Source organism: Melospiza melodia, chromosome 10 (genome assembly GCF_035770615.1).
Source record: "Melospiza melodia melodia isolate bMelMel2 chromosome 10, bMelMel2.pri, whole genome shotgun sequence".
Classification (NCBI taxonomy): domain Eukaryota; kingdom Metazoa; phylum Chordata; class Aves; order Passeriformes; family Passerellidae; genus Melospiza; species Melospiza melodia.
The window spans coordinates 27,877,584-27,898,868 of record NC_086203.1 but is presented as its reverse complement, the minus strand read 5'-3'; the positions used below and the strand labels follow the sequence as shown (position 1 = coordinate 27,898,868).

Sequence of the window (21,285 nt, the reverse complement as noted above, 5' to 3'; positions counted from 1 at the left end):
TGAGTCTGTGGTGGTGAAATTCAAAGCAGGTGGCTGAAATTGTGGAAGCTCTGCCTCCTCCACCCGGGCCTGCCTGGCATAATATTATCTTCACGCCTGAGCGGGGAGGACTTGGCTTATTAAACTTGCAAACGTGCCTCGTGCTCACCCTCGGGTATCCAGGACTGCCTGGTCTCTGGGGCAGGATGCTCTAATGCTCCTTTTACGCCACGTCTACTGCAACGAGGCCTCCTTAATTGGCTTGTGGTTCCCACCAGCACTGCCAGCACGGAGCCAGCCATGCAGGAAAAGCTGCCAGCCACAGCTCCCGCTCGCTGTTGGTGCATCATTAGCTCACATGTTGTCTCTCTCCCCAAAGACAAACACACTGGGTAGCCAAAGAGGTCTGTGGGGAGGATGCACACCAAGATCCAAGCACAAGAAGTAGGGGGAGCACAGGTAGTTCTCATTCCCATGCCTCATTTGGTTTCTCTGCTCTGCCAAATCCCAGATTTTCAGTAGCACGGGGGAAACTTGCAGTGAAACATCCTTTTTTTCCCTCTCCTTTTTTAAAAAGGACATCCTCCCCCTTCCTTGCTTTAATCACTTTAAAACAACCCTAGAGGAGCAAGACTTGGGTAAATAAATGTCGGAACCAGGGGAGTTCTTGAACTGTTAGAGAAATCAATATAAATCAGAGTAACCTTGCCCTGATGTCTTCCTTATCACCTCTGAAGCTCTACCTGCCTTTGTCTAACAACAATCTCAGTTAATTAGATAATTAATCTAATTATCTAATTAGGTGGAATCGCTAATAGCTATTCCACCTAATTAGGCCAGTGGCTGTATCTCAGCAGTGGTGGTTCTCTCTTTCTGGCTAACCCTCCACCTTCTGCCATGCCTTGAAACCAGGCTCTGACACAATTCACGGCTCTTTGTTTGCTTTAACCAAAACCACCTGGAAGCAGTTTTACATTTTTTACTCAGGCTTTCCTTGAATGAAAGCAAGGTGGCCAGTTGGAAAGTAGAAAAGGAAGCTCTCAGAAGATTAATTTTTTTAGCAATGAATGCAGGAAGCTCTTCATTGTTTTAATCCATTCTCCTGATGTAAGATTAATTTTAGCCCTGAACACAACAACCTGTTATGAATTGATCCTAGGGAAGTATATTGCTCTGAGGCTGGGGAAACAACACAAGTAGCTTTTCCCTCCCTTTATTTGGACAAGTTTAGCTAACTCATGGCTGCAGTCCTAACTCCAGTCTCTTCCCTGCGGAAATGTGTGTTGTGCTCCCGCTGCAGCTTTCCCAATCCGTCCTCTGCGTGACAGCACCAGGGAGTTGGCAGGAATTAAAAGCAGCCCAAGGCCATTGGTCCCCTGGCAGCAGAGTCCCACTGCTCCTCTCTGCAGGGATGCTGTGCTTGGCAGCACCACCGTGCTTGCTTTGGATCACCTCTGCTCCTTCACAAGCTGTAGGTGCCCTCAGGGCTGCAAAGCTGCCATAAGGCACTCGTGGGGAATTTTCCCTTTAATGCCTCAATTGGATTTAAGGGTGTTTTGGTGCATTCCAAAACAAATCAATGTCTGTCTGCAAAACAGCCAGACTTGGCCCTGAGAAGAGATGGATGTGCTCATCCCTCACACCCAGATCTCTGCTTCCCTGGGATCCCACCTTATGCACCAGGAAAAGCCATTCGACATCTGAGAGGTCAGGAACTGAGACTCTTCCAGCCCCAGGGATGTTTAATGGCTCACTCCATCCCTACCTGTCACAGCAGAGCACTGCTGGATCCCCTCTGGCACCCACAGCCTTAGTGGGTACAACTTGGAGCACCACTCTGTTGGGCTCAGAGTCACAGAGACCATGGGAGCCCTGGCTGCAGTCTGGATGAGGTCAAAGGGCCAGGTAGGTTCTGCAAGAGCATCTCTGCAGTGAACCCCTTCTCTCACCTGAAAATGCTTCCTTCCTGTAGAGCTCTCAGGTTAATCTGCTGCAATAGCATCCAGATCTGTGATCTGGTTCTGGGGAGTCACCTGTTCCTGCCTGACTGGAATGATGGGCAACTCACAAATCCACAGCTTTTCATTTTGTTTTATTCTGTGTTTGGTTGGGGTTTTTTTCTATACGTATATGTAACTGAAACACCACAAAATGTCTCCTTGGGGTAGTTGGATTTTTCTTTTAAAAAAACAAGTTATGTATTTCATACATATATATTTTTGAGCTGCTTGGAGCAAAGTTGTCTCAGCATTCTCATTTTGAAACCCCCATATTGAGGTGTTTATTACAGAGTCGTGAAAATCCACATTTAGTTGAACTTGGCAAATGTTTTTTGGCTTGAAGCAAGTTTTCTTTTGAAGGAGTTTACTATTAAGTGTTTAAAGGTTTTTTCCCCCTTTCTCTCTATTTTTCTTTTGAAAAAGCAACACCTTCCAGAACTGGGTTCAGAAGCAGAAGGCCAGCTCTGCAGCAAGTGTGAAATCTGTGAGTTGAGCACAGAGCTGCAGCCATTCATGCTTTTTTCTGACATCTGTTAAGAGAAAGGGAGGAAGGGAAATCAGCTGTACTCCACGAGAAAAGAGGCTTTTTTGTTGTTGCTGTTTTGGTGAGTTCTGAGTAGCTGCACTCCCCCAGATGCTGCTGATCCCAGTGCCAGCTGCACAGAGCACAGCATCTCTGGCTGCCTGGAGCTGGTGCTTTCACACACCCCAGAGCAAGCCAGATCTGCTGTACCTGGGAGAAAACTGAGCGTGCAGCAGGCTTGTTGTTGTTGTGTGACTTAGATGTGTATTGAACAACAACATTCCTGACAGGGGCTGGGATCGTGTTGTTACAGTTCCACTGGAGTAACACAGCTGCTGCTGCTCTGCTTTGTGCTGTGGCTCAATATCCATGACAGTCCATACTTGGCTTTTCACTCCCAATTTTCTCTGCTTTTTCAAGGTGTGCAGACCCATTGTTTCCAAAGTGGAGCTGTGCAGGTGGATAACCAGGTTCATGCAACCCCTGCCAGCAAACTGCTCATCCCACAGAGCCAGGAGCAGCAGTCACTGGTGGGAAATGGCTGCTGCTGTCCAGGGGAGCCCAGCCAAACTCCTGTGCCCCTTTTCAGCCTGCGAGCTGGGAGATGGGTGAGCATGAGGCTGGCCAGAGCAGACAGCCAGATCTCAGGCTGCACATCAGCAGGACCAGCCTTAGTGATCTTTTGTTTGCTTATGGAGGTGGACAAACATCTCCATAGAGAGCCAGGACCTCCCTGCTGCCTGAGCTGCCTCCTGAACTTGAACCCAAACGGGATGGCTTCTGAGATTCTGAAATACTGTAGACAGAGCTGATTGAGGTTTTTTTTCCCACTTTTTCCCCACTTCCACTTTCTGGCAGCAGCTAGAAGCGTGAATACCAAAGTCTCCAGAGTGAGCCTGCTTTCTCTGGCTCTACCTTGCAAAGTCAGGAAGTTTGAGGAGGTCTGATAATCACCCTTACCTTGCGTATTTACCGGCTTAGTCTCCACCCGAGGGCGTTCCCAGTGCCCTACCTGAGCTGGCTTTGCTCACACCATCGTGCTGGCTGGCTGCCACTGCACTGCTCGCTGTGCTAGGATACACAGCATTGGTACTTTTGGTCCCATCCTCCCAGGCTTTTCCCATTTTTGCTCTCCCATTGGAAATGCTCCAACAAAATGGTGTTTGTGCTGTGGAGATAGCAATGGACTGCCACCACTTTGTATCACAGACAGGACAATTTCATTGCAGTATTTAAGGTGCCTGGCTGGAATACTTGCGGTTGGACAAGTGTGAATTTGACTTTACCTGTACTGGGGCTTTTCAGCCCCTTCCACAATGCATAATTCACTCAGGTGATTGAATTGCAATGTTGACTTCCCTCACTCATGTCATCCTAATATTTAAATACATTTTATCAGGAGTTATTTTTTGACACTGGCGCTCCCACATATCATTGCTATGCAGATGTTACACAGATCTAATGACAATTTTCCATTTGCTGGGTTTCACCAGTCTGTCCAGCAACTTTGTGTGTTTCCTTATCACAGGCTCCAGTGTCCTACAAACAGCACGGACCTAGGAGATCAAGGTGCTTCTTCCTGGTTGCCATCTAGCCCAAAGGGGGAGGCAGATTTGGAAATGTTGCTTGTTTCTATGGATAATAATCAATAAGACCCATTAGGGAGACAAGTACATACATCACTAAACTTTGACCTCTGCTCTCCAGATCAGTCCCAAGATGCCTATTCATATGCTGGTGACATCCAGATTGTGCTGTTGCAAAAGCCTCTTTGCCTGGGAGGGGATTACAGATTTAAATTGCACAGCCTTTGCTATCTGTAGAGTACAGCATGCAGGATGCTTAGCTAGAGCCTCTAGTTTTTGTTGGCTTTCTTTACTACTCAGCTGAGTTTTATATTTAATGCTGTTGCATGCAGAGTGTTTTATGCCTCTCTACCTTTCAGGCTGTTTTTCACTCCAGTCTGTCTGGCATTTTAAGGGTTTACAGACCCTGGAGATTCCTGGCACTGGCTGCTGCTTGCATATTGCTCCTCATCTTTCAGATCCTTTTTCTCCTATGTTGCTCTTCGGCAGGCTGTTTCTGATAGAAAGTTTTTGGCTTGCTTTTTGAAGTTCCTGATAGTCGGCATTTGATCACTTGCTAATTCAGTTCTACAACTTTTTTCCAAAGAAACCATGAAAGACTATCTAAAAATAGATTAAAAAAAAAAAAAGAAAGAAAGAAAACTTTAAAAATACCCTTATTTTGCTGAATACAGGAAGTTTTAAGTTTTCTGGGAGGAAAAAACCCACATACCAAATTTAGAAGCAAATCAGAGATCCCAGGATGTTTGAGAAATCCGTTTCTCGGCACAAAAGCTGGATGAAGAGTTTTCCTCTCCCTGTACATCTTCCCTTCCCTTGAGAGAATCCACTGAAATCTGCTGGCTGGGAACAAGCCAGATGAGATCCTTTGGTGTGGGTGAGTGAGAAGGGAGAGACAGGGCTCTGGTGACAGCATTGGGGTCTGACCTCAGCGGGATCACAGGGACTGAGCTGCTCTGCTGGGTGATTCCTTCTGTGAGTGATCAAGGTCCATCTTTACAGTGAGTGCCTCTGCTCCTCCCACTGCAAAGCTGTTTCTGTTCCGTGTTCCTCTGAAGGTTAGAAACAGATGTCTAGTTTCCATCCCACGTGTCCAGCATGGATCAGTTGTGCTCTTCATTCTTGTCTAAGAGCTCTTGCATTGCTGCAATGTGCTGCCTCCTTCCCCAGTGCATTTTACAGTGGTCATACCTACTCCTTTGTTTCCCCAGGCTGAGAAAAGTTGAGTTTTTAGAAACTCCTTTCATACAATAGGTTTTCCATTCCCCTGACCATCCTAGAAACTCTTCTCCATGCTTGTCCCTGCTTGAATGCATTTTTGTCTTCAGCTGGAGAATTCCAACAAGACCTTGCCTGTGCACTGTTCAGTGGTGTTAAATGCTTCCCTGTCTCTATTCATTGGTACTTCTGACACCCCTGCTTGGCATTGGCTTTTCCAGGAGCTGAGACACCATTGGCACTCAGACACCTGAGGCAGCTCTTCTCCCTCCTGTGTGCCAGACCAATGAGCTTCTGCTCCAGGTGAGAAAGGCTGACTACAAGCAGCCAGCTGCCAAAGCCAGTAACAGAGTATTTCAGCCCATTTCCATTTTGCTCTCTCAAAGTTGCTCTCTTTTTTCAGTGTGACATTCTCATCTTCTCATCTCCTTTTCCTAATGGAGTCACTAAAGGAAATATCAAGTAGTCCTCAATCCACAGGCAGTTTTATGAGGACCTTTATCAATTATCTCTCCAGCTTCTTCTTGCTTCATCCCTTGCCCACTTTGCTATGCTTGTGCTCCCAGCACAACTAAAAATATCCCATGTGACCTTGCATCCAACTCATTCCTGAAGTCTGGAAAATGGAACACTGTGTGGTAACTTCTGCTTATCATTTCCCCACCCCCCCAGTTATCAGTAAAGTCTCTGAATGTCCCTGTATTAAGCCAAAATGGTTGTTAATTCAGTGAGTTTTGCTGGAGCGTGCACACATCTCTGTGCTGCACCAGGGCCATCCATCAGCCCGCTCTGTGTTTATACAATCCCTAGCACAATGCTTTTCCCAAAAAGCTTATGAACTCAGCCTGGGCCATATATTCAAAGATGTTGTCAAATGTTATGTGAGATTTCCAAGAGGAATTTCCTCCTGACTTCTCTCTGGCATCAGCACCCAAACCCCATGGCAGTTAACGCTGTGCTTTGAAAGCAGGAGAGGGTGCAGTATGTTGGCCACCAGTGCCTCTGGGCAATGCTTGTTTTCTGGTTTGGTATTCTATTTTGTGGTGAACACTTCCAGGCTCTGAGCACAGGCTCTTGCCTGCCTTGCCAAGGATGCTCTTATGTATGGCAAACATTATGCTGCTTTCAGTCTGCTGGCCTTCACACAGCTTCTTTTTCTTCCACTCCTGGACAGTTTCTCCTCATGCTGGAAACCTGTGGAGGTTAAACACATTTAACCCTCTTCAGGAGGACACAGCAAAATGAATGCTGGTTGTCAAGGCGCTCTTGTGTAGCTGGTTCACCATTTCTACCCTCAATTGCTAATTTCCCTTTCTGCCCACTTCTACTAAAAGGTGCTAATTGTGTGGTGATACGCAACTTCCCTGCCCCGGAGAGCGGCAGCATCGCTTCTGATCCTTCTAGGTCTGGCAAAATTAATAGAGAGATCTGTGTCCTGAGCCTGATTCCAACTCCTATATAACAAATTCCTTATTAAATCCACAGCAAAGTCATTTACTAGTGGTTAGACTTTGGGCTGTTCAGGGCAGCAGTCACTTCTGAGAAGTTACGCATGTCTGATGCAAAATTAAAAAAATGTGTATTTACCACAGTGACCAAGGGGGCTGAGAAGCTCAAGTTAATATTTATATTTGGCATTGAACCCTATGCAAAAATAGTGACTTTGGCTGGGTGCAGCATCCCTGTTTATTTTTAAATCCTTTTTATACCGATGGTCCAGGTGCAGGGAATTACCCCTGTGCTCTTGGCACCCCACGTTTGGAGTCTCACTGTGCTGAAGAAGCTGTTAACAGGGTGTTTATCTCAGGAGCACATCTGGGAGCATCTCTGGCCAGTTCCTCTGGGGAGGGAGATGGACTGCCACACTGTGGTTTGGGCGGTTGCCTGTTTTTAGGGCTGAAGCAGGAGTAGCTGCAATGCCATTGGGGTGAAGGGATGCTGCAGAGGGGAATGAAGCTCCATCTGTTCCATCCCAGCATCTCTGTTCAGATATGAAGGATGTACTGAAGTTTGCTCTGGACCTCCCAGCACAGGCTGTGGCTGCTAGGTTGGCCCAAGAGGTTTGTGGCCTGTTGTGAACCTGCCCTCCCCACTGCTGTATCTCCTGTGCCCTGGAAACACCTGCAGCAAGGTCTCCTTACAAGGATTTTGTCATTAAAAACCCACGTGGTGAGGGAAGGGTGGGAAGAAGTGGATTAACAGGATCCTCTCACAGATGAGAGTACTCTCAAACAACACATTTGGCATCAATGAGAAAGTGGCATCTTCTGTAGGCAAGGGTGGGAATTCCTTCAGGCGGATTTAGGACCTGCTGAACATCACTGTGAAGTTCAAACCATTTAGCTGGAATCAGTTAGAAAACTTGTGCCATGTGGGAGCCTAGAAAATTCATTCCTTACAGTTTTGAAATCCAGACTACTGGAGTTAAGGAGAAGTGTTAATTAACTTGCCCAAGGCTGCCTTGCGAGGACATGAGAGCCCAAACTCCATTAAAAATCCTCAGATGCTCAGAGGGGTGCACTACTTGTGCCACCTTGGTGAATTTTGAGGCTGGCAGGATAATTAACTGAGTGTGAAATAAATACCCCCACCAAGGCTCTTGCCCTTTAGCTTGACTGTATTTTCAGCCCTGACTTCTGCCAGTGGTTCCTGTCTCGGTGTGTTGGTGTCTGGAGATGCCAACAGGGAAGTGCTGCTTGCAGGACACAGCACCCCAAAATCTCTGTCTGGACCAGCCCACCAGTGGCCTTGGCACTCCTCTGGAACCCTCCATGAAGGAAGAGACCCCCAAACTGTGGCTTGAAGGGTGTTTAACAAACTGGGAATGATCACCTCCTGATGGATGCACGGGATTATATGAAGTCATGCTGTGCTTGGCTTGCCAAGTTTTTAACACGTGATGTTGAAAGGGTTATTTGTCAAGGAAGGAAGGTTTCCAGGGGAATTGATAACGAAAGATGTAGCAGGTTTTTGGAAAGAAAACAACTTTTGCTATGAAAACAGCAACCCTGAAACTTTTTTGTGGAGATAAACTGCTTTCTAAAAATGGGCCACAGCTCCCTGCTGTTTCCACAAAAACTTACTTTATGCCTGTGGTGGTTGTCACTCTGCTTAACACAACACTGTGGAGCTAAGGGAAACACCTGAGGCAGAAAATGGGAGCTGGACCATGCCTAAGTCAAAATTTCAGTGCTTTCTGCCTTTCTGTGCTTCTCAGATTCTGCACTGACCTTGTCCCCAAGAATGGTGCTGTTCTTGTCCCCACACTCTCCATTGTCACAAAGGTCTGGAAGTGATGGCACACCAGGTCTCTGCTTACCAGACCCCACAAGCACTGCTGAGTTCCTGTTCCCACACAGATTCCCAAAGCAAATGTTACAGCTATAATCTAAAAGAGCAAAAATGTTTGGAAAACAGCAGATGCAATGGGAAAATGACACTTCCTACATGTGATAATTGTGCAACCTTAACTCTGCCCTTGGAGTATGTCTGCATCTTGCTGTATTGTTCAGGAACTTGTGTGGTGAAGAAAAAAGCCAGTGAAGTCTGTCTGGAAATGAAAGTGGTTGGTGGAGGTGACAGCAAGGGTTAAATTACCTGGGTGGGCATGGGGGGGGGAGCTGGGTAGAGTAAATGGATTACAGGAAGCTCTTGAATATGGGAGGTGACTCTGTCAGCATGATTTGACTGTTAAAATGGGCATTGCTGGAGGGAAAAACCCTCTGTGGCTTGTGAGTCCAGATTCCTAAAGCTTTAATGCACAGGACATGGTTATGTTGCCTCTTGCTATTTAAGTGCCTATCCTGCTTTAAGCCACTTACATTGGTTTGCTTTCAAGCAATAATTTTATTTTTTCTCCTTGTACTCAGCCATGGATTAACTGTGCTCAGGCTGTCTCCACGCTCTCCCTGCAGCCCCACTCACCACTCTCTCAGGTACGGCCCTGTGCTGCCCACATCCCTCCTGTCTGCCCTGCGCCTTGCCTGGGGATGAAGTTTGCTGTTCATTGCTGGGAGATGTTTGCCTGGTTTAGTCACCACTGAGAAGGTGGGAAAGCACAGTGAAAAGCACAGTGGAAGAGCACAGTGAAAGAATGCCTGCTCTGCAAGCCGTGTGTGGCTGTACCAACTTTTTACCCTTCACTCATCGCCCCTTGCCCCATGCTTGCTCAGCTGCTCACGGCCCCCGTCCCCTCCGGCTGCTGCAGAGGAAGCAGCCCCATGTGAAAGGGGCTCAGCAAAGGCACTGACAGCTCATGCCTGCCATGTCACCATCCCATCCCTGCCGGCGCTTGCACAGGCCCCAGGGGGCCGTGGGGAATCTCAGGGCAGGACTGCTGCTTTTCGGGAAACGCCACTTTTTGAGAATGCCACTTTTTAGGAAAGCCACGTTTTGCCACCTCAGGAGTTTTGCAGAAGCACAGCCCGTGCTTGGTGGAGTCGATAGATCACTGAGGGACTGATGGGAACATTTCTGGAAGCAGCACTACAGCAGCGCTCTCGAAACACCTTGGCCTCTGGGCGGGCCGCTGCCCTGACCCCGCGCCTGAAGCCAACTCACGGAGGCGGCAGCCGAGGCATCCGTGAGGGCACCGGGAGCCCGTCCCCGAGGTCAGGGCACGCCACAGGAGTTGTCTCCCTCTGCCCACCCGCTCCGGCACTCCCGGCGCAGCCACCGGCCGGGCGAGCCGGCTCTGGCCGCCCTTCCCCTCACGGAGCGGGCCTGCCGTTCCCCGTGCGCCGCCGTCCCGCCCGCGGCAGCCCCGCTCCCCAGGGGACAGGCGGGCGACGAACCTTCCGAGGGGGGCAGGGACGGGAAGGGGCCACCCGCGGGCTGCGCGGAGCCCGAGCCCTCACGGCGCGGAGGGGCCGCGGCGCGGGAGGGGCGGCCCGCGGGGGCTCCGTGCGGCCGGGGGTGGGACCCGGCGGGGCGGTGCAGGGGGCGCTCCCGGGGCGCTCCCGGCTCCCCCCCGCTCCCTCCTCGGCAGGGCCGGCGGCGGGGCCGCCCCCATTGGCCGCGGCGCGGCAGCAGCTCCGCCCGCCGGAGCGGCGCGGCGCGGGGAGGGAGAGAGAGGGAGGAGGAGGAGGAGGAGGGAGGGCGCCGGGCTGCGCTGCGCTGCTAGTCCGGAGCGGAGCCTGGCAGCGGCAGGATCGGCGGCGCGGGGTGCGCAGCAGCCGGAGCCTGCTGGACGGAGGCAGCCCCGTCCCCCCGCCCTCCCTCCCCTCGCCTCTTTCTTTGTGCGCAGGGCAGGGGCGGCCCCGATCCATGGTCATGGGCGACAAGAAGAGCCCGACCAGGTGAGCGGGGGCGCGGGGGCGGGCGGGGAGAGGCGGTAAGATGGAGGGAGCGCGGCGCGGCCGCCTCTGCCCCGGCCCCGGCCGAGGGGATGGCGGCGGGTAGGCCCTGGCTGGCAGCCGCCGGCGTGTGCTCGGCCCCGGCGGGGGGAGGCGGCGAGGGGCGCCTAAGATGGAGGGAGCGAACGGGGAGGGGGCGGCGAGCCCGCGCCGCCCCGCCAGGTACGCGGGGGGCCGGGGCGGAGGGGGGGCCGCGGGCGGGGAGAGAGTGAGGGAGGCTCCTAAGATGGAGGGAGCGTGGAAGGGCAGCAGGAGGAGGAGTGCCGGTGTCTCCCAGCCTGCCGCCGGTGCCAGGGCTGGTGCGGTGCGAGCGCAGCCATGGCGGCTCCGCTCGCTCGCACTCCCCGCTCCGCGCACTCGCCGCTCCCAGACAAAGGGAGGTTTAACAAGGTGGAGGAGGGAACGCGCCTCCCAGCCCGCAAACTCGCCCACCCACCCTCCCACCCTCCCGCCGCGGGCGGGGGGACGCGGGCGGCCCGGCCCGGCGGGTTCGGCCCGGCGGGGCCGGGGCGGAGCTCGGCGCCCCCCGCACCTCTCCGGGCCCGGCCCCGGTCGGGGTTTGTCGGCTGCTCCCGGCCCCGCGGGAGAGCGGCGGTGCGAGCAGGCGCTGGGTTTCGGGGCTCTGTAACATGGTTTCTCATGTGTGTGTTTTCTTTCTCTCCTCCTCCTCCTCCTCTCTCTCTCCTCCTCCTGCCGCCTCTCTCCTCCTCCCCAAACACACACGTACACACACACGCTTCCCCTCTCCCTCCCCCCTCCTCAAGGCCGAAAAGGCAAGCCAAACCTGCAGCTGACGAAGGCTTTTGGGATTGTAGCGTGTGCACCTTCAGGAACAGCGCCGAAGCCTTCAAATGCAGCATCTGCGATGTCAGGAAAGGCACCTCCACAAGGTACGTCCGCACCTTTGAACGCGGCTCGTGTTCCGCGCTGGGCTGCGCCGACTTGTTGATTTTTTTCTCTGTTGCCTGGATATCGGCTGGTTGCATCCCCTCTCTCCCCCGATGCGGTCCCTTCTGTCCCTGTTCAAAAGCTCGCGGATTTAAAAAATTCTCTTTCAAGCGTTTAATTGGAGCTGGAAGACATGTTTCGTGGATGTGGCAGCAACCTGGATCTTTTTGTTCTGTGCCTTTTTTTGTTGTTGTTGTTGTTGTTGCTGGTGTACAGAGATCCTTTTGGAGATGCACAGCCAGCCAGAAACGCTCTGACTCGGTTTGGGTCAGATGGCTTTTTGTGGTTTGGGTGGAGGTTTACCTGTGTCTCTAAAGGAGTGGAAATGATTTAGGATTAGGGAGCGAGAAAGGAAACGGCTGAAACTAAAGATGCCGTGAGAACAACTCTCTCCCTGAGATGTTGATCTCTCGGTGACTGTTGTCATCAGAAAGGAATCGGCTTTGTGCTCAGTGTGGGAATGGTGCGGGTTTTTGAAAGCTTTAGCTGTCAGGTCTCTGTGATTGCCTTGCTCTGAGAAACTGTGGAGGTCTTTGTGAGGTGGTGAGTCTGACATGCAGTAGTTAATTTAATCTCAAGAAAGCCCCAAACTTGCTATTTCTCAGTTAGAGGGTTCGGAAAGTTTGTCCTGCCAGTATCAGTTGTCGTTAAAACAGGCATGTGGTGCTGTGCTTTTCCTTTTTTTTGGTGTGATTTGTTCTACCATGTTGATTTCTGATTTTGTTCATGTTGTACCTTCCAAATTTGAGTTGCCATTGCAGTGCTCTGCCAAAGAAATAGTCTGGGAGGTTTCCATTGTGAGAGGCGTCGTTTTCCTTGAGTGCAGCTGTGTATTGAGGTGCTCTCATCAGCAGGCTGTTTGCATGACTTGGCTGTCTTGGCTTGATTGACAAAGGAGGTGAAAGCGTGTTGGATTGTTATTGTTCGCACTGTGCTTTAGACAATGTGAAGTGCCTACATTTTTAATGGGGAGCATGTTTTCGGGCCATTGAAACTCTCTGAGTTACAGTAACAGAGCGCTGAAGTGCTTCACTTTGCTTTTTGTGATGCACATCAGCTACAAGTATCTGTGCTTTTTTACAAAATGTACAGAGGTGTTGAACTTAAAGCACTCAATAGCGTGGTTAGAGCATTGAGTTAGGTGCAGCTTTGGGACAGCAGCGTTCTGCGCGCACCTGGAGCTCATTCTTGACTCGTTCAGTGTTATTTAGTCGTGCAGCTGAACCTTCCCAGCACGTTTGATTGCTGTGGGTTTCTGCTCCTTGGCTTCCCGGCAGGCTCAGGTGGAATGTGTTCCTCCTGCACTTGCCTGGTCCTGGACTGCTTCTCAGGAGCGTGGCCATGCTGTCCCCAACGCTCCCGGTGTCACACCAGTGCCCGGGTGCCAGTGGGAGCACAGCCCTGATGAGATGTAGGAGCCCAGATGGGATCTATCCTGTATCAGACACTGTTATTTTCGTTGGCCACCATGCTGCTGTTCATTTGGAGAGCAGCAGCCTGCTCGCACAAGCCTTTGCGTTTTTATTTTTTGAAGAGATAATTTTCCAACTGTTTGTTGCAGTAGTAGGATGGTTTTTCTTTTAAAGGGCCATTAAGAGCAATAGCAGTCGATGATTTCAGGTTAAGAGCTGTAGCCTTACTTGCAGATGTGATCCTCGGGTCTAGAACATTGTAATTCTCTTTAGCTTTTAATGGACCCTTATGAATGGCTTCTAATTTTAATTCATTTAATTCATCAGCTTTCTATTCATTTTTGCTGCTTTTAAAATGGCTTTTGTTTGTAGAATTTGAGAAAGTATTTAAAATATTCAATGGCCCATCATGTCTTCTTGCATATTTGTATAATTTATGAATAAATATAACAGAAAGCAGGAGTGATTGAGTGTTGTGAGAGAGCATTGTGTACTGGGAAGTTCTGGGAGGTCAGAGCTATTTGTGGTGGTACTTTGAATTTTATGGTATGTGACGTACGAGTCAGTGCTTGGAAATTATTCAGAATTTTTTAAATAAATGACTGATGTAAAGATACATAATGAGTTATGATTGATAATTTATTACTTGAAATATAAGGTGTCTGATGAGCTTGACTTTTAAGTTGCAATTTGACAAGTTGATGATGCTTTTCCACAGTTAAAACTGCCTTGCTTCATTGTGACTTACTTCAGTAACACTTAGGGAAATTTATCAAACTCACTTTAAAAAAGAACAAAAAACTCAACCAAGTAGTGAAAGACATGGTGAGGCAACTGTTTTTCATCAAATTATTGTGTGCAATCACAGCATGCCCAGGGATTTTTTTAAGATCTGGTATGACCTACTTCCCCCCTCCCTCTGCTGTGAAGCCAGTTATTTGTTGTGGAATTTACTTTGGCTGATAAATATTCTCTTATTTAAGAACTGGTGAGGCCCTGAGCTAATTCTCACCGTGTGTATATTTTTTCAGACTCAATATAATCTGTTGGTGTGTGGGAGGGGTGGCTGGCAGCAGTTAGAAGTTTTATCTCCTCAGATCCAGCTATCTCCTTTCCCTAGGATCTTGTAAAAGGAGCTTCAAACAGCAGTGAGTTTTAGAGCTGACCTGCCAAGTCAAAATCCTTGTAGAGGCTAAACAGTTAAATTGCACTCAACTGTTTTTTTCAAGGAGCTGTTTATAAATATTTCAGGTGCACTTTTAAATAAAAATTAGGTCAAATCCATCTCTGAAGAATTGTTGTGCAAAGATTATACTAAACCTGTAGCACTTGAATACTGGATTTGTTACAGTATGTCACTAACTTCCTTTTCTCACCTGGATTCTTGCTATTTTATGGTTAAACTTTTATTACTTTCTATTTAGGCAAGTATGATGAGTTTTTTACTGTTTCCCTTCTGTGAGGATGATGGCACAGACACCAGCTCTGCTCAGCACAGAGCTCAGCTGGGTGAGATGATGATTGAGCTGGCTGCAGAGTGAGCAGTGGGGAGCTGTTTGCTGGGGCTTGCAGTGCCTTATTCCTTTCCTGGAGATTTTTATTGGTGTCACAGCACAGGGAACTGCTGCTGGTCACCACTTTCACTTGTGTCCTGTGGCTCTTGTGGTGGTTTGCTCTGGTGTAGCAGCACCAGCCCCTGCACTCAGGAGAAGACTGGAACTGCCAGGAAGTTTGCTGCACAGATGCAGGTTCCTTTCCAATATCCATTGCTCCTTCAAACACGGAAGGAAAGTTTACTTTGGATTTCCTAAGAATGTGAGGGCAGGATTTGGCCTTGTATTTCCTGTGAGTTCCTATTTGGGGGTAGGTGATGACTCTCTGTTTCTATTTGTTTTTCTTAGTGGCGTTCTTGCTCCTCTTCTCTTTTGGTTCTCTGATAGTTTACATATATTGTGTTCCTGTACACCTCTTGTAACTTCCTCTCTCCTCCCAGGCAGGGCTGGAAGTGTTCCTACATGGGATTGTTTTCAGACTTCATTGTGAAGGTGAATATTTGCTCCCCTCCTCATGATTTCAGGGAAACTGGTTTTTGAAACTTTCTTTTTGGATGAATAGGCAAGTGGTGTGATGTGGTGGAGCTTCTCTGATGGTAATTGTTCTCTAAATTTGGGATGAATGCTTTTCTTTTCCAAACTCCACATCCCCTTATCATCAATGTGCCTTGAGTACAGAGAAATGCACTTAAAGTCAGTGGAAAATGTGAAAGCAACAAATGGATGTCTGATATGCAAATTAACAAAATAATGGGAGCTTTTACTACAAAAGCAAGTTGAAATATGTGTGTCCTCTGCGAGTATAAATTGAGCGAGCATTTCTGTTTTATTTGTTGCTAATACCTGTATGCTTGAAGTGCAAGGTTTGGAGTTTGCATTAAGTGATGTGAATGTCCACTTCATTGTGGAATGCCCAAGGACTGATGACAGCAGTGCTTGACCTTCTTGCCATCCTTGTTTTTGAGGGGTGGCTGAGCTAAAACTTGATATTTATAAATGAATTCTTTTTTATGGAACAGACGTGTCAGATACTGGCCTTTGTTTCCCTTTAGTTCTGCAGAAAATTTTCACGTTTGCAGGATCTGAACTACCATCTTGAAGGATGCAAACTACTGTCCATGGCACCATGGAGAAGTATTCTCTTCTGCATCCAAGCTGGGCTGACCAGAATAGGCACCAGATAGTCCTGCTATTGCTGGAATGAGGAATCAGGCTTATGATCCTGACCTTCATACAAATCATATGTGCCCTGCTTATTTGCCATGTGTTTGCAGGACTGTCCTGAAAACTCTTGCAGTGATGTGTGGCTGTGGTGTAGGTTGGAAGCCAAGTGGTTTAATTTGGTTCTCTCAAGTTAGTTAGCTTTCACTTGCATAAAGGTGGGTTTTATTTAGCATCATAGCTGGCCTTAAGATGGCCTAATTTCTATAAAAATGGAATATGTAACTTGTCTAAAAAAAAGCTGTTGTGGAAGCAGTGTTGGTGCTTTTACTCTGGAATATTTCACTATTTGTCTGTTTAAATCTATTGTTAAATCATCCCTGTTTTTCCTGTTGATTGCTGAATTTAAGTGGCTGTTGGATTAGCAGGAGTGAGACATTGGCTGCACTGGAGTTGTGGCAGTGTTCCACTGGAGCATCCACATCCTGAGGATGTGTCCCCTCAGGGACTGCTCTTGGGGTAGGGGAGGGTGCAGTGGAGCTGCCTGGGCACTGCTGGAATGCACAGTACCTATTTGCAAAATGTTTGCCCACGTGCCAGGAGTTCTCAAGATCCTTTTTGTCTCATCCCTTATTCACCAGCACTGCCTAAAAGCGAGTGGCTGTTACTTAGTGCATTTGGGGAGTGCTGCTGCTAGCTCTGGCAAACCCACCAGGGCAGAGGAGCCAAGGGCAGGAGCAAACACCATCTGACAAGCAGACAATGCTGATGGTTCACAGCAAACCCTGAATTCTGGGGCTGTGGTTTGACAGCACACCAAGTTTGAATCTGTGACTTGTATTGCTGAACCACATGTGTCTCAGCCACATGGCTTGGAGTATTGATCCACTATGAATGACTTCTGGTACAGATTCATGCTACACTTAGTTTTTAAACCAGCTTAGAGTTAGTCTGTGAGTTTTCAACTGAGCAGATGAAGCTGTTCAGCTTTAGATCAGCTGTTATCTGTCAGCCTGGTGCAAGCATAACCCTGGCATAAGAGCTGTGTCTTGTACTTTGGCTGTTTGAAAGAAGTGAGAGTTGTGTCCTGATTTGCTCTCTGCGGTGTTTGGCTCTGATTAATGATCTCATTACCATCACCCCAGGATTTCTCTTAGATCTCAGCACCTCTGGGAAATCATTCTCAGCAGGGAGAATCCTCAGTGTTGACGTGCAGCACCAAGGCAATACCCCTTTGCTATGGTTGTCAGCTTTGGGTACCTGAGAAGCTGTGGGTGGCAAATTCAATAGGGAGTATGGTGGTTCCTGTGACTCACTTTGCTTCTATCATATTTTTTCTGAATGTCCTACTAAGTAACAATAGCTATACCTGGTTGTTTTCCTTCTTTTATTAAGATAAAAGATCTTTTGGTTAAAATAAATAATAAAATCTTCAGCATGAAAAAGGGGTGTTGATAATATTTATGTAGAGTACGTTCAGGTTAATTGTGGGTGGTAGGATTTAATCTCTGATTTCTTGTGGAGCCTCTCTGAAGATCTAATGGATAAACTGTGACACTGAGCGTGTTAATACATCACTGATAATATGCAGTGTGGATATTATTCATTTTTCCCTTCCTCCATAGGCTGCTTTTCTGGGAGATGGGAATCTAAATCAAAGTGTGTATGTGTGTGTAGGAGGAGAGGGCATGCAGCTCTCTTTTATTGCTGTGAACAGACGTGGAGTCCACTGGGATGCTGACCCCTGGCTCCCAACAGGTCCTTGTGGGGAACTGGTAGGCAGAGGAATGCAGAGCAACTTTCTCTGCATGCCTTTCTTAATTGCCCTGATTGTTTCATGTTGCCATCAGCTGCTGCTGCTGCCTTTGCAGCGCTGGTGGGGGTGTTTGCACCCTGATGTGGGGTTTGTCTGCTAAGAGGAATTGGTTGAACTGGAAATAAGACAGTGTGCAGTGTTGCCCAGAGTGATAGTTGAGAGGAGGGAAGTGGTGGATGCAAAATGTGGTTCCCTGTGGCATCCTGAGTGTCCTGTGCTCAGTGTTGGTGTTCCCCTGCAGTGTGCAGCACTCTGGGACTCTGTTTTGGCTGAATGTTTAGTTCCCTGAAGAAAATGCATGAGACCCAAGACCCTCATGAGGGGTGAGAGGAGACAAGAAGTGTGTTGTGGGCTGGATGGGCTGTTTGGCTGGCTACACCTGGCTTTGTGCTGTGACTTGGGCACCCCTGCCATAACTCTGGGCGAGTTCACTGCTGGTCTTGAATCTGGTGTCACTCCTACTCCAGCTGCTTTGCATTATTGGTTGGCTTACTGTTCCTTGCTGTGGCCCTGCTCCTCTTCTTCCTGCTCCACTGTTCTTGAACAGACAGGTCCTTCCAGGGTCCCTTGGTGAGGGACACAGAAGTTCACAGCGCTTCTGGGGAGTCCTGCTGTCTGCAGGAATATGGCAGCAGAGTGAGACACAGCACCTGCATCAGGCAGAGCATGTGCTCTGCTTGTCCTTTATTTCATGTGCATCTCTCCTTATCTGGGGAGTTCTTCTTAGGAGGAAACCCACTGACCTATTTTGTGGGATTTCAGGTGGTTCTGTAGGTTAGTGGGTTCCAGTCCTGCAATGTAGGTCACTGGCAAGGTGTGCTGGAGTTTTGTAATGTACAGCTCTGACCTGAAACAGGATTTATACAAACTCTCTCTGTGCCTGTGCCTTGCAGTGTACTTTGTCTCTTTGCACTGGGCTATTTCCTCACAAGGTAAAAGGAGAAATTTGGCCATTTCCAGAGAGAAGGAGTGTTACAGGAGGGTTTATGAGTGTTTATTTAAAGTTGTTTCAGACAGGTAAGGGCAAATTTCCCTTATTGCCACTTTGAAAAGACAAGGAACACTGAGTAGCCCATCCATGCTACCCTAAGCAGATGTCCAGGATTACAGGATACACCAGAAATAATGTGGAAATGCCTCCCTTACGTTTATGTAAGTTCCTTTTACTGCTGACATATGCTAAATACATTGATTGTCTCTGTGCAGACAGATTTCCTTTACATCAAGCAGAGCTCCTTTTTGCACTTTTTTGTTGCATCTGGAGGTACAACCAGATCCTTAACATTGCTATTCCCATAAACCAGCTATTAATTAGGAGCATGTTCTTTGTAGCAGAGTGCTAATTGGTACACCAGCAAAATCACTGCCTGTTAAACATGGGAAAGATAGTAATTCTGACTGGCTCAAATATAAGTGAGAGAGAACAGCATCACTTCTCTCTGCTGGCCCACTGGGTTTTGTTTGACTGCTCACTAACTCATTGTATTCCAAATCGTGTGAATCTCCCGTTCTCCCAAATTTAATTGCTTAAAACTGGATATTGCTTTGATAGTGTTTTATTCCTGAAGTTCTTTCTGTGTTTCTGAAAGTTCAAAGTACACCCCCAGTCAATCTTCTGTTAAATAATAGTAAAAATTCACGAGGAAAAGGGCTTGTAGGGATCTAAAATATGGCTCATGAAACCAGGAGACCTGATTTGAACTGAATGTGGTCTTTCATAAGGCACTGGTCTGGGATTGTGGAGCTCACTCACCCTTATGTCACAAGGATCAAGGTACTGAAAATTCAGAGAGGGAATTTTTGCAAGGGTGTGAAGGGACAGGACAAGGGGAAAGGCTTCAAACTGGACAGAGGGCAGGGTTAGATTAGGTATTAGGAAGAAATTCTTCATAGTGAGGGTGGTGAGGTCCTGGCACAGGTTGCCCAGAGAAGCTGTGGCTGCTCCAGCCCTGGAACTGTTCCAGACCAGGTTGGATGGGGCTTGGAGCAGCCTGGGATAGTGGAGGGTGTCCCTGTCCAGGGCAGAGTGGTTGGAACAAGGTGATCTTTAGAATCCCTTCAAACCCAGGCCCTTCTATAATTCTCTGTTCAGAAGTTCCAAAAACTTTAGTTTTAGGATCTTACCAGATTGGTTGTCTTTAAATAAAATGGAAGCAAAACAAGTCAGTTTTGGATTTTATTTAGGGCTAAACAAGGAGTAAATGTTTAGACATGTTTTCTCGAGCAGATTGTTTATGGGGATTTCAGAGTTATAATGAATTGTTTGTAACATGCAGAGGTGCTAAGTGAGATGAAATATCTTGCCTGAGATAAAGCTGTCTTCTTCAGATTTATATTTTTGAGTAGACAGAAGTGAGACTGATCATAATCTAAAATATTTTATCTGAACTAAATTATTTTTGTGCATGTGGAACTGTGACTGGGTAATTCATGTGCAGCTTCACGTGGTCCATTTGGGGAGCTGGACAGAGGATTCAGAACTGCTGGGATTTGGTGGCTTCAGTGGTGTAAGGTGGATTAGAAAACTGCTCCCAATGGGTGGAGAGTGTGGGTTACTCCCTGCACCCCAGTCTCAAATGTGCAGTGTTTTAGAAATTATAGGAGTATTTATTAATGGAATAGAATGGCTCCTTTTTGGGTTTTTGGGCTTTTTGGAGGGTTGTTTTTTTGTTTGTTTGGTTGATTTTTTTGTTACCTATGTAGTAAATAAATATATGTAAGGATTTATATTTTTTTCACTTCTGTTTGCAGGTGACAGTGGAGCTTGTATGATGTTAATGTGATTTCAGCCTGTGTAAGAGATGCTGGAGTTCACCCTTTAGCAAGTCAGCTAGCTAAATATCCTCAGGATGCCATTTTTAATCTGTATGATTATATTCACTGTCTGTGTTATAATTTGATCAAGAAATTTATGTCTCTGGGACGTGTTTCATTCCTTTGTTTAATTAAAAAGAAAAAAGATCTAGTTTAGCAGAAGGATGTAAATCTTACTTGTCCTGGGTGGACAAAGCATGCTGATCTGTTCAGATTGCTGGAAATGTGTGTCTCTGCTGAAATATTTGGCTCTCATTCTATATCTTGGAGCTCTTATTCTGAAAGTGCTTTCACTGTTTTTTTGGAAGTGGCACAGAGCACTTTCTCTTCCCGAGATGAGATTTCAATAAGAGAGGCAATACATTGATGGATGGTGGCCCTGTGATGGAGTCACTCAGCCAGTGCAGTCATTTGTCTCCTGGGGATCCAGGGTAGAGCACATCATTAGCAGCAGAAGGGGAGGCTTCCCTCTGTAATGCTAATAGGGCCAGGGAGCTGCTTGGTGCCTGTTTGCTGCCATTGCTCCGTTATTACAGGTGCCTTGAGGAGAAATAAAACCATTTTCATTTGTTATCTATGGGTGTGGATCAGTTTAACAGAAATATTTAATAAGCTTTAGGAAATGTTTGTGATTTAGCATAGCCTTAGCAAGTTGTAAACCTGCATCACGTAAAAATGGTGAATTATTCTGGGGGAATTGTGTGTGTCTTATTGGTTTTACACACAAGCAGCTTGAGTGGTGGAGAAGAGACAAGCAGCTGGCTGATTTGAAGGGCAGTGGGTCTTAAGTGGAGGAGAGGTGTTGAAAGGGGAGCCCTTGGGTAGCAGAAGTTACTGCAGCAGTCTGGTGGCTCTGGGATTCTGTCAGAGCACCAGGGAGGGAGGGTGGATTGAACAGGGACAGCTGGGGCTGTGCTGGTG

The 21,285-nt window shown here is 47.8% G+C and overlaps 1 protein-coding gene across 1 annotated transcript in view; it reads left to right on the top strand.

The window, feature by feature from the left end:
• Positions 1-10,495: 10,495 nt before the first annotated feature.
• RYBP (RING1 and YY1 binding protein) overlaps positions 10,496-21,285 on the top strand; it is a 40,683-nt gene continuing 29,893 nt past the window's right edge. Inside the window, exons 1-2 of the mRNA XM_063165027.1 lie at positions 10,496-10,603; positions 11,425-11,550. Coding sequence (XP_063021097.1) covers positions 10,572-10,603; positions 11,425-11,550 — 158 coding nt within the window. The 5' untranslated portion in view covers positions 10,496-10,571. The remainder of the gene's footprint in view (positions 10,604-11,424; positions 11,551-21,285) is intronic.